Below are 13,846 nucleotides of genomic sequence, written 5' to 3'. Positions count from 1 at the left end.
CTCAAAGTGTGTCCACTAGTCAGGCACGTAGAGTCAACAAATTGTCAGCCAACGTTTTTTCTCTTTTTACTATGGGATGTAGTTAACCAACAGTAGCCGCGTTTCCAAGCCTATGGACACACTTCTTTCGCATCTCGCTCATCAAGTGATCGTCTTTTCCTCCAGCAGTAGCAAGCGGTTGTTGACGACAACAGGAAATGTTTGGAGGATGAGGTTTCTTTTTAATGATGTTGCGTGTGATTTTCATTGTGTTTCTCTTTTGCAGACACAACAGAAATAACCACAGTATTGAGACCAGGGTAAATATATGAGCTTCTCTAGAAAATAATACCTAATCCATGCATGATTTTTTTAGTAGACAAATATAAATCAGGTGCACTTTCAAGTCAATTCACACAACGCTTCTCATCTTCTATGCAAGTTTTGTCTGAGATTAGATTTCTAGATGAGGGAGAAAGAAACAACAACTCCCCACCATTTGTAAGAGTGGAAGATGTTTGTGTATCTGAGAAAACACAAACACTTAGCTGTCCCTGCATACAATTAGTGCCTCATGAATGTGGATGATACTAAATATGATGTGATGTAACCGTCTCCCAAGGCCACTCTCAAACAAATATGACATCTTGTTTCGGCTGAAGCTCAAACAATACAGTGTAATTTTCAGAATGTCAGGCCGGATTGTAAAGACGCGTTATTGCCCCCCTCCTCCATCCCCCCAGGTTTCATCAGATTCCAGTCAGTGGTGTCGGATGTATTTTATGTGACAACTGTAGTAACTCATGCATATCATCGCCCCTTCTCTGCTTGCCACCCTCCATGTTTCCCTTCCTTTTCTCCCCTATCAGTGGAGATTTAATTGCTCGACTGCAGCAACGAGAGGTTGCAGCGACTGTTTGATCACAACTGACAAGTAATGTCATAAACTGTGAATCCAGTCCAGAAACCCAGCTTGTTTACTTTGTGTGAACAAAAGCTGAAAATAATGAAACTGGTTTAGTTTAAATTAGTTTAAGGCCATTTTATTCCAGCTGTTTGAATTACTAATTAGTAAAAATGCTAATTACAGAAAAGACTCATTAGTCTGCAAAAACAAAAAACTGTCAACTTGCGATGAGCAAAATTATTCCTCTGATAACTTCTGTATTTTTATTTATTTTTTCATAATGAGAAAAACTGCATTCTCTGCCAGAATTCCCTTTTTTACTGAGCTTCTGAGACATCAGACCGCCTGAAACGAAGATCTTTGACTGCGGCGTCAACATGACTTCTAATTAGCCAAAAGCTCAAACCTGTAAATGTAGTTGGTGCCTTGCAAAACGATTTACTCTCCCTGAGCTTTTTCGAATTTTCTTTTGCAGCGTGTCTCTCTCAGCTTTGCTTGTCAAGAGAGTGACACGTCGCCGGTTCTTCTCAGGGGGCCGGTAATAAATCGGATCTGATTTCCTGGAGTTTCGGATGTCGACAATCGGCTAATACATACATGATTAAAGGATCTTATTTACCTTCATGAAGGCATAAAAATCTACCACCATCCTGTTATACTCTGCAGAGAGAGAGGGCTGACTGACTGGAGTTTAGACTAAAAACTCCAACCCGACCGGAGTTGGTGCCCGTCGACGAGTCTGAGCCTGATTCCCGACATATTAGTTTAGTTACGATTTTAATGATTTACTGAAAAAAAAAAACTTTAGTTTAGCGTCTTCCAGCTCTGTCTTGTTGCTTGTTGTAACCACAGGGTGAGTCAAGTGCAAATCCCCTTCTGTGTGTGATTGACAGGATCCTTTAATGCCGTGTATGCATGCAGAGTGCTGCCCCTTTTACAGTCTGATTAACTTCTGCATCCTACTTGCTTCCTTCATTTCCTCAACAGGTTAAATTATCCACTCCTCTATTTACACTATATTAAGCAGACAAACAACTTTATATCGTACATTCTCCTTTATGGCTTTCTCTCTGCCGTATGTAGTGCAGGCTTACTAAACGCGTCGCAGAAACTCGATTCACCCAAAGTTGCTGACTCAGCAACTGTTTCCGGCTGGAAAAAGAGTTTCAGAGTTGGAAATCCCGCAAATTCTGTCAAAGTATGGTTTTCGATTAAAATGTGATTTGTTGATTACAGACCCTGCAATAAACATAATTGATAACTTCCATCGAGTCCAACCTCCAAGTGACAAATCAATTAATGGCATGACCATTTCCGTTTGGTCAACAGTCACCAAACATTTGACACCTGCACTACCTGCCACTTTTGCCTGTGTTCCCCATCAAAGCTGAATGACTTATTTTTTGAAATCCGATTTTGGTTTCAAAGACTTCATTTTCCATTTACATTATTGCTGTTTAATTTATTGTGATTTATTTTGGATATTTGAGATGTTCTTCAGCCCTTTCGAAATGATAGCTTTTTTATGTTTGAGTTGGTGGGCTTGCATTATTATGCCTTTATCATTATGCTAACTGAAAATGGTCTTAAATGACAATATTATCGTTTATTGCAATCATTTCTGGGACACTTCATCGTCTGGCAAAATATGTGACCGTGACGGGCCTACCAACCACCAGCAAAATATTGAACCGTTTATCCTTTCTCTTCCATTTTACAAACATGGGCTGCTTGTTCCTGGTCTATCATCCAAGATCCTGACAAAGCACATTAAAGTTTGTGATTTCAAATGTGCAAAAAGTCAGAGGGAAATGGCACAAATTAGGGTTTTTTTAAGCATTAAAATACTTATTCCCTCTCAAATCTCTTTTGTTTTTTGTGTTTGGGTTCCTGTGGGTTTGACTTGTTTTCCGCTGTCTTCCAGGAGTCCCACACGCGGTTCTCTCCGCAGGCGGGAGGGACTGCCTGCACGCCGGAGACACCTGCTCCAGCGATGACACCTGCAGCCCTCGACTGCGTACCCTCAGGCAGTGCGTGGCGGGAGACGGCAGCATGAAGCTGGGGCCCGGGGCGCGGAGCCAGTGCGAGAACGCCATGACGGCGCTGCTGTCCACCCCTCTGCACGGCTGCCAGTGCAAGCGAGGGATGAAGAGAGAGAAGAACTGCCTGAGCATTTACTGGAGTCTTCACCAGTCGGTGCTGCACGGTGAGACTAGCAGTGCGCGCGCAGAGAACGTACGGCTGAGCGGTGGGCGAGAGCAGGTACATGCTGAGTGTTGCTGGCCAACGCACATGAATGAGGCGCCTGCCTCCACGCGACTCAACGGCAGAATCCGGGCTGAGAGCGAAAAGAGCGATTATTATGTCAAAAAAAAAAAAAAAAGGTAAAAAAACCAGGGCCCGGATTCCTTTTATTCCACCCACGCACATTATATTTGATCACTTCTGTGCTCATTCCCAGCGCTCCTCTCTGTTCATCGCCGAAGCCCGTTATTTGTCAAACCCTGACATTCAAGCGGAGGCATTTAGTGGGGAGGTTTACTTTCATCACGTAAGAAAGCGAGTGGAGCAGAGGCGCGGGGATGACGGCGCCGGGTGTTTTGTGGAAGGCAAATGCAAATGCGAAGTCACAACACCGAGAAACAAAAGTGTTTGAGGTGTACATCAGCCAGCCCTGATTCTTACCAGGAGCGGCGCAGCGGCACAAACGTTTGCAGGGTGTCCGCGCACGTTTTAAAACCTTAGAAATTCCTGTATCTAATATTAAGGCCTTAACATGTCTTAAATTCAATTCAGAAATGCAAGTTGGCCCTAAATATGTTGACATGTCTTAAATATTCTCCTGTCAGCACTAATCTTATATTCTATACTTTTTTTTTCTCCACTTTTTCACAAGAGCATCAATAGGTTTTGGTGAAGTCAAAAAATATAATTAAATGCAGCGCAGTTTAATGATATAAATCTCCCTTCTTTAAGTAAGTGACGTCATGAAGAAACTTTTTTTTTAAATGACAATGTTTTTAAAAAACATTCAAGCCATACTGTTACCAAAAAAATTACCAATAAATGGGTTTTTTTACTGTCCTTTTTACCTTTGTAAAAACAGTACAATTGAACCTCATCAATTGTACTGTAAAGTACAGTACAATTTTACAGTAGTGCAAAATTGTACTGTATTTTGCAGTGCAATAGTAATGCAAAATATCGCCCTGAAATTCCAAAAAGTCCGAATCGCTCACCCCTACTCCCAAGAACTGCACATTCTGATTTACAAGAACAAACTTTATATACCACGGATTCTTTATTTTACATCCACACATCTGTAGAAATTCACAGCCATTTTATTTTTGCAAGACAATATTACTACTAGAGGGGGCAGCCAAGGAGAAACTCCTGTCAAAAGAAAGCATCAACACAGACAGCAAGTCTGCAGCAAGTACACGGCTTGTTCTCTGATAAATCTTTCCAACCGCATAGTACATTCGAGATGTATATGTTCAGGGAAGGAAAGTTAAAAACCTCTATAAAGTCCTGAGTGAAAAGTGAAGCATCCAGGTCTAATATCCCTGTGTGGGGTATTGCTTCCCACCTAGCATAAGAGCTTATTCACAACACAATACTGACAAAAAGTGGGATGAAAAGTCCACCATGAGAAACGTTTTCATTTTGTTTAAAGTGAGCTACAAGGCAAACGTGATAAAGGGGGAATGAGGAGGATAAGTATCAGCCAATAGGGTTGTGCATCTCTGGCTGATAACTGATTGATTGTGTCAAAGTGACCAATCAATTATTAGCTCATTTCTGTGTAAAAAAAGGAATTTCACATTAAATTTGATTATGTAAACTGTTTAGGGTGACCTCTGCCTCTCAGCCAATGTTTGTTGGAGACAGGCACTGGCCCTCCCTCACTATTGAGCCACTTATGCTAAAATATAAAGAAGCCAACAAATTTATCAATAACAACAAAGGAGTGGGTCAACATTTATCAATATCTGACTCAAAAGTTGATACCGGATTACGGAAGCTGAAAACGACGAGGCCAAGTGTAAATATTACTGAGCGCACCGTCTTAGGAAAAGGCTTTACACGACAAAAAGACAAAGCTCAATTAGAATTTACCACAGAATACCAATGAAATGCCCTAAGGAAACTTAGACGATGTAAAATGTCGCTGCAACTTTGCGATATTCAATCTGTTTTCTTTGCCTTTGCCAGGACTGAGTCTGGTGGAGAGCTACCCCTACGAGGCAGAGGAGAGAGGCTCCGACTACGTTCGTCTGGCTTCCATCGCTGCAGGTAACCAGCAAGCAGAGCTGCCTTAAGCTACCTTACACTAGAAGAACACAAACACGCATGTCACTACAGAAATAATAGCCAACGTCCCCCACAAGGTAACATTTCCTTATTAAAACGTCCCGTATAATGTTACAACCACAAACCTAATTGCTTTTCTTTGAGATGTTATGTTCCAAACCAATACAAAGTTGTGACGTAACATCAAACTGATGAATGTTTTTTGGGGTTTTTTTTACGATTCTTTACAAATACAGAGCTGAAGGAGTGGTATGCAGTAAAGGTCTTCTGGTTCTGGTCCATTCTGCATCCTCAGAACCAGAACCAAACACGGAGAAGCAGCATTAAGCTTCTATGCACCACAAATCCGGAACAAACGTCTAGAAAACTGCACATCAGACGAACCACTGAGTTCCTTTAAATCCAGTCTAAAAAATCTAGCTGTTTGAATTTAAACTTTATCGCTTGTTTCATAATTGGTGACTGTTTTATGTTTTTACAGCGTGAAGCACTTGACTTATGCCGCTGAAATGTGCTGTACAAATCCACTTGACTTAATATTCCACCAACAGTCCAAAATTAGCATCACCAAGATTAGCATCCCCTCAACATGACGCAGCTACCAGCGTGTTTTAAGAATTGGACTAATGTGTGGCGAGGCTGCCGAACATTCACTCAACGGGGCTGAACACAAAAATTTGCCACATTCTGGTAGATCTCTAGACAATAATAATAAAAAAATATCTAATAAATGATCATGCATTTTTGAAATACATTCAAACTTGTGGCTGTAATGTGAGAAAACGTGGAACAGCTCAAGGGACAGGAAGAGTCAGTAGAAGCAGTTGTTATCCTCCATCATTTTGACAGAACACAGCGGTGGATACACAGGTGGCTTTGTGAAGTGTTTGGCGAGTTACAGGCCTCAGTCTCCTTTTGTCTCGCCTCTCAGCCCCTGGGCAAGCCGTGGGGTTGGTGTGCGCGGCTGTTTGCCCCCGAGGCACAGTTTAATTACCTATTTACTTTAATGCAGCGGGAAGCACAGACACTGGGTAGCAGACAGACAGAAAGACGAAGCATAAAGAAGAAATAAACACCCAAGTAAGAAGCTTCATTCATTTCTTGCCGTCAGAGAAGACACAAAGTCATCTGCTTTTATTCGCCCGACATCAGCTGCGCTTTGAAACAGTGAAGCCGAGACAGAAAGTCTGTGAAGTGTGTTTTAAATAAACTGATTACGGGAGAAAACACTCTTTTGTCTAAGATTTCGTGAAAGAAGTTTTCAATAAAAGATGCCAGAACAATGGAGTGAAAAGAGCCTGAATCTGGAAACAGTAGTTTTGTCAGGATGTGGATGAAGTGAGCAATGATGACTTACATGTGTAAAATTACACATCATTGTTATTTTTCATACCAGATTTGATTCCCTAGCTTAGGTTAGGTAGGTAGATTTAGGGCAAAGTTCTCATCTAATGCCCACTCTGATCTAACTGGAGTGGCCTAGTCAAAGACTGGACTTAATTTAAATGGTAAATGGCCTGTCCTTTTACAGCACTTGATCAAGTGTAGATGGCTTTGAAACCATTCAGTTATTCAGCCATTCATTCACATGTTGATGGTGGTGAGCAGTAATGTAGCCACAGCTAGCATCCGACTGGCGCCCTTGACCTCCATCAGCAGGGAAGGCAGGTGAACCGTCCTGCCCATGAACACGACCACTGAGCTGGGGTAATGTAACGCAGAGCGATACGTTTGATTTAAGGCACTTCTACAAAGTGGAGTCAGCCAAAATTTCTCCACAGCCATTGAAGAGACTCATTGCCAATTGTCTCAAACACTTAATGCCGCTTGTTGATGCAGAAAAACCGAGGAATTCTCTAAGGGGGCAAATTCTTCTCAGCATTGCGCCTTGCACAGCAGTTCTGCTCGAAAAGCAGTGTGAGCGCAAAAAGAATGAATCAGAGGAAAGTAGTCCACAGCATAAAAGGGCTTGGTGTTTTGCTCTAAACAGCAGGCTGCTGTGGCTGAATGTGTCAGAGAGCATTGAGGTCCATTCAGGGTGCTGGTTCTCCCCCGACACATAGACACCATTTAGCTGTGTAGCCATAGCACAAACTAGCAGGAAGAAGAGATTTACCTTCTTAGGCCTGGAACCCCCTAAAGCTTCGGTAATACTCTTCCGCCATTTTTTGCTGACATGTTATGCGACTCATTTTAAGGAAATAAAGGAGGTTTGTAAAACAACAAACCCTTTTAGAGGTTTTCCCTTTAAATACCAGAATGTATTATAAGCCTGGCAGTCCACCAGGCTTTACTTGCCTTTAGCCCCTCCCACCAGGTTAGGCTTTGTTTATTTTAAGTAGGTTTTTATACACCAGTGACAGTAACGATGGATTAAGATAGGTTTACAGTTGACACATAGAACTGGGTGTGCCGTTCCAAAATTAATAGTCATTCTTGTCTGTTTCCATTTCAGTTTTAAGTGTCTTGGCCTGCTGATTTCAGTGAAGCATCTGAATTTAGCTCATCGTGTCATTAGGAAGTCATGTTATTTAGCCCAGTCATGTTATATATAAATTGTATTTGTGTCAGTTCTGCAGCAGTGGTGTATAGTTTTTTTCTTTTAATCAAGGAAGGAGATGTTGCTCCATACCATCATGCAAAGCAGAGTTTGTCATGGGCACAACAAACCCACAGCAGTTCTGCTCACAAATATGAGTTGAGCACATGACTAAACAGATAAATGAAGCTATGGAGAAATCAGAATCAACTGGTATTGGCAGGTTAAAGTTTCCCAAAAGGTCTAGTTTTCACTTCAGAAGTAGGGCTGGACGATATGAGTCAAAAACTTATCACAATTAGCGTTTCATTTAAGCCATTACTGATAACTGCTAATTAATTTGTTGGCTTAAATACCTTAAATGTTGCCAAACTGGTGGTTGGTATGGGGACACTCCTCCTTCGCCATTGTTTCTTTCATTTTTAAGAAGTCATGAGGAAAAGTGGCAAAACTTGAAACCGCTGCGCGAGTTACTCAAGTTGTTGCTAGGTAACCACAAGTAACTCAACAGGTTGTTACTAGGTAACCAAAGGCTGAGTAGTTGATGCCACCAACCTTGTGTGAGGCGCCTCAATGAGAGGTTGAGCAGCTAAAGTCTTTCATTTGCCTACATCTCCCAGAATGCTGTGCGATTCTGGATTTGAGTTCAGTGACTATTACATATATAAAATATTCTATCACATGTTTTATCTCCTGACACTGATCCTATGTTGATCATGACAGATATGGTTATTGATTTATTGTCCAGTCCTACTCAGAAGTAATCTTTCCTTAGACTGACACCGACTGGTTTGGGTTGACTGGTTCATTTTGCAGGAGTTAATGAAAACATAATAACTTTCTCATTATCTGACATTTAATGAAAACAGCTAAAGAATTTCCTGAAGGTCTCGCAAATTTCTGATTACCACAGGCATCGTCATGTTTTGTCACCTCATACATATGCTGCTTACTGGAACGACACCCGTTGCTCCTCTGCTGCTCTGAGTTACAGCCGGCTGGTCTGGCACCGTACTGCTTCCTCATAAATTTTATTCCTGTAACTACACAGGAGGTCAAAGTTGACATCCACGCCGTGCATCTCGACAAGTCGGCTGCCAAAACAACGGAGGCGTGATTAATGGATGTTTTCCCACCCTTACAGCACGGCTCCCTCAAACAGAGTAATGACCCTTTTCAAAGATGCAAGCCGGAGCTGCAGCTCGTCATATTTGGAAGAGTATTCAAATAACAAAGTGCTTCACCCTGCACCAATTAATCAGCTGACTGCAGTACAGTCAGTAGCATTGAGAGACTGCGTCTATTGAAACACATGACATGTCCTGCACCCAGAGAAGAGCTCTTTAATGCATCGTTGCCCCGTAGGAGGGCTACAAATTGTGCTTCCTCATGCAAGAATTTTACACTTCATGCTCCCTGGCTAGAGAGAAAATACGCCATTCGTTGGGTTTGTGTTGGGTGTCTGATGCAACAAGTTGCTCTTTAAAGCAATAAGGAAATCAGCTGTTTAGATCCAGCATCACTAAGGAAGTTCACTACGGACGTCCATGTTGCCATGGAGTCCTGTAGAACAACCCAATGAGAAGTCTACAGTTTTTGTTTTATCTCTCTGTGACTGTAGTAAAACTGAAGAATTATCTTTCAGGTCAAATAGTGATAAAGTCCCCAAGTTGGGATTAAAATGACCTGAAATGCGCTGTAAGGAAGCATCACATAGGAAATGAAAAGTTAAATTAGGCCTGGACGACATGAAGCATTTATATCATGATGTTTTTCAGACGTATAAGTTGATAGATAATTGCCAATATCAAAACTTGTTGCTTAGCTGCTAGTTTTAAATATCTAAAATAGTGTCAAACTGACATTTTCTGCTTTATCAACAGTTTTTGTTAAAGCATGTTTTAAATTATTTTTTTAGCCCTTATGAGGAATGGTGACAAAACTTGTGCAAGTTACTCAACAGGATGTTGCTAGGAAACCAACAAGTGAGTAAGTCGGCTGATGCCACTAATCTTGCTTAGCTAGTCATGAGAGGTTGAGCAGCTAAAGTCTTTCCTCTGCCTACATCTCCCAGAATACTGTGTGGTTCTGGATTGGGAGTTCAGTGAATATTCTATCAGATGTATTAAGTATTGACATAATTACCATGTGTCTATCACGATATGTATATTACTGTTGGAGAATAGACACTGTACAAAAATGTATGTCAAAGATACAACAGAAGACCGTCACATAGCAATAAAAGAAAAATAAAACCAAAAATGTTATTTAACTTTATTACATACAGCAAATAACAGTAAATCAAGGGACTTGAAAATTTTGAATTTGGCTGTAATTTAAAAAAAACAAAAAAAACAGTGATTTACAGTGAAAACAAAATATTACAAACTGAACAGAAGAGAAAAAAAAAACCTGACGCACCAGCCAGTTTCACTTGACAGGCAGCTGAACTGCTGAGGATTGTAAATGTCTCGGGGCTCTTCTTGACTGCCAGCTGAACTTTTCAGACTACAGAGCGTCTTTATAAGCGGGTTTGGTTACCTAAGCTGCACCTACAAACCTAGATTAAACAGGATTGGGTCTAGGGAATTGTAGTATGTGGGAACATCTCAATCGTGTATTGACATGACAAGAAAAAAAACAGGAAAAAAAAATTTAAAAAAATCAACAGACTGTTCACATCCATTGTTTCTCAGCTTGAGATGAAGTTCAGAAGGAGTTACTGTGTTGCTGTGGCCACAGGTGTCTTTAACAAAGTTTGTCCCAAATGTCAACAAGCAGTCTTTGCTCAGCAAAGTAAGCGCCTGAACTGCTCCGTTCTTACTGTGATTATAAGTGTTGTTTTTGTGGTGGGGTTCAGTTTTGTACCTGTCTATTATTTGTGAGTCGAAATATTTTCTACTTCTTTTTACTTTGGTGGAAAATAAAGAAGCATTCTGTTCTGTTATTCTGTCTTTTGCATATTTTATGGATGAATAATTTCTGTTATCCATCTAAATCATTTTCTTGTAGCTCTTTCTGAATCTAAGTTGTCCAGGTGAAAGGTGAACATCCACCCCAGTAATCAAGCCTCTTCAGCCTCTTTCATGTTTTTGGGGGATGAATTAGGGATGAAAACAATTAATCAACTTACAATTAATTGTCCATTAATGGTTTATTCCATTTTTTTCCCCCCATTTGATCAACTTACCGCCTGTCAGGGTTGCAGTGTGGTCTCCATCCAACAGCGGGCAACTCTGGTCACCCATAAGCAGAACCAGTTAATACAGAAATAAAGATGGCGGGGGCATCCCAGAACAGGAAAGAGAAACACTCAAAATGTGGGACGTAAAATGCACTTTATGTAGCTCTTATTTGAAATATAAACACTCAACAAGTTCCTTCAGTTTAATCTTAAATAAAGCTCATTCAGTCGAGCTGTGTGGCGAAGCAGCATCGACTTCTTAGCCAAAAATTACTTAAGTGCTACACAGGTGAGGATGTCATGATAACATAAAAGCAGAGCGCATAATGCAGAAAAATTTTAACATGTTGGAGAAAAAAAGTTTACTAAGGTGAGAAAACCACAACTTGCTGTTTGTTCAGTCAGTATTTGACACAACTCACACAAAAAGTTCTGATATAATGATGTGCTTCTTTTTTCAAATTCAGCATATGAAAAACTTAGCCCATGATATGGAGAGACAGTTGTCCTCTTGACAAGAGAAAACTTGGGTTTTTAAGAACATGGTCGCTTATCAACATTAGTCAGTCGATAAGACTAGTCAACTTCAGATGAACTCAATTGATAACTGGCATTGCTATGGTCAAGATTTGTGAGACCACGTATTTTATGTTAAAGTGGAACTAATACTGATGTAAAACCATTCAGACAAGTTATGAAAATTCCAGAGTGGAAAGTACCAGCTGCGTTTCTGATACGAACGTGAAAAACTTTGTCGATATTCTGCTAATGTCAAAAAACACAACTTTGCAATTGCAGTGTTTCCTTAAAAGGAATGCAATTAAAACCACACATGCCATGATCCTTCTACCACCACTTCATCATTTCCACCTAGAGTAACATCCAATTGTTGGTTATGTGACTTGTGCCACGTGTGTGGAGGAATGTTTCCATTGCAGTTTTGTTAAATTAACAAATTTTGTTACAGCTGAAAAACCACTTCATCCTAGTGCAGAAACGTTTTTGAACTTGAGTATTTTTTTGGAGCTGGTGTGTTTCCATTAAGAACATTTATTTTTGAAATTCAAATTCACGCAGTTTTACGGTCGATGGCAACACAGCTACTGTTGCGGCATGTTAGCAGCGGAATAAACGTTCATAATAGTTGAAAAGAAAAAAGTGCCTAAAAGAACCTAAAGAGCACAATACCATAATGACCAAAAAAAATTATATTCACGATGCAACCTTGCCATTAGCGCCCCTTTAGGAAACAATTTATCAAAGGCCAACCAGTGTACGCCGGTGGGCTTCCGAGCATTTGAGTCAGGAACACAGTAACCCGTGCTCTGCGATGGGCCGTTAGCTCGCTCTCCAAGGTCACTCCTTTTTTCATATATGACAGCTCGGTCAGAGTTAAATCCACCTGGAGACACAAACACAGTCACTTAGCAAACTAATGAGCACCTCTATTTGCCAGAGGAGCTGAGCGTCATCATGGCAGTATTGACTGTAGGGTGCGGGAGGGAATCTCTTGGGAGGGGAAAAAGAAAAAAAGAGAAAACATGAACACATGATGATGGATTGGGAAATAATGTGGCCAAAACAGCAGCGGTTGTGAAGGGAGCTTTTCACTACCTCCACAGAGGAGGCTCATTAACAGGGAAGGCAGTGAGGGAGGAAGGGCTGGAGTATGCTGTGGAAGAATAGATGAGCACACAGAGAGAGAACTGAGCAAAAGAGAAAGAAAAAAAGACGGATGACAACGGAAGGAAAACGGGTAGAAAAGGAGAGAATCCGGGGTTTGAGGGATAGCCCTAGATGTAAAGGGAGGAGTGTTTTATAGATGAATAGATTGATGAAGGGGAAGGAACAGTAATTACAGACCTTGTTGTGTGGTTGGAGAGATGGAGAAGCCCCCTTCTTCTCGCTGCCACTCTGCATTAACCTCGCAGAATGAAATATTCAGCTATTAGGCCTTGGCTGAAACACATCTAGCACCCCAGCTCATGCAGCATTTAAACACCAGTCATGTTATATTCATTGCAAAGAGGTTTATTACAAATAATCAGCCGTTTTGGATTTGAACTCCAGATGCAGTTTTACGGTTTTATACGCCGCGTCTGAGTCCGGAGGTGTGAGAGTGGCGAGTCGGGATCGGCCCCAATTAAGTCTGGGAATCATTTGTAAACATTGCCTGGGATTTGAACTTCTCACGCACCACACAGAGGGATAAAAAAGCTTTGTTTTTAACCTCTCATTTGTGTGCATTATTATTATTATATTTTTTTAAATTCCCACAGAGTCTGAGGTAACGACAGTGAACCGCTGCCTGGATGCCGCCAAGGCGTGCAACATAGATGAGACGTGTCAAAAGCTGCGCACGGAGTACGTCTCGGCCTGCATCCAGCCGTCGGCCCGCTCGGGGCCATGTAACCGACCGAAGTGCAACAAGGCGCTCAGGAAGTTCTTTGACCGCGTTCCCCCCGACTACACCCATGAGTTGCTGTTCTGTCCCTGCACCGACACAGCCTGCGCCGAGCGCCGCAGGCAAACCATTGTGCCGTCCTGCTCGTACGAAGAAAAGGACAAGCCCAACTGCCTGGCTCAGCTGCGAGACTGCAAGCAAGACTACGTGTGCAGGTAGACGTTTGGCCCGTTTTCGGAAATGTTCGTGTTTAGACTGTCTGAAAGTGACATCACGGCTGGAGCTCAGTTAAGCGTTGACAATTGCCTTTTTACATGTTAGGACTTATGCTCCTGCTGTCATCTGAACAGACACGCTGCTCCGTAATAAACACAGTCACAATGAAGGCTGCTGTGAATGCTCAGGCTAGTTAGCATGACCACCGATGACGGTAACTGTAAGTTGTTTCTCTGCCATTGGCACATTTAGCAGCACGTACACAAGCTTGATTAACAATGGTAACACACTCCTCCTGGCTCT

General features: G+C 41.5%; 1 protein-coding gene across 2 annotated transcripts in view; it reads left to right on the top strand.

The window, feature by feature from the left end:
- gfra4a (GDNF family receptor alpha 4a) overlaps positions 1 to 13,846 on the top strand; it is a 181,290-nt gene that overhangs the window by 142,217 nt on the left and 25,227 nt on the right. For both annotated transcript variants that reach the window (XM_044142905.1, XM_044142906.1), the window contains exons 2-4: positions 2,811 to 3,092; positions 5,102 to 5,182; positions 13,203 to 13,542. In XM_044142905.1, the coding sequence (XP_043998840.1) occupies positions 2,811 to 3,092; positions 5,102 to 5,182; positions 13,203 to 13,542 (703 nt within the window). The remainder of the gene's footprint in view (positions 1 to 2,810; positions 3,093 to 5,101; positions 5,183 to 13,202; positions 13,543 to 13,846) is intronic.

The sequence above is a fragment of the Gambusia affinis genome, linkage group LG16 (genome assembly GCF_019740435.1).
Source record: "Gambusia affinis linkage group LG16, SWU_Gaff_1.0, whole genome shotgun sequence".
NCBI classification, from domain to species: Eukaryota; Metazoa; Chordata; class Actinopteri; order Cyprinodontiformes; family Poeciliidae; genus Gambusia; species Gambusia affinis.
The sequence above is the reverse complement of the archived record's forward strand: the minus strand, read 5'-3'. Positions and strand labels throughout refer to the sequence as shown.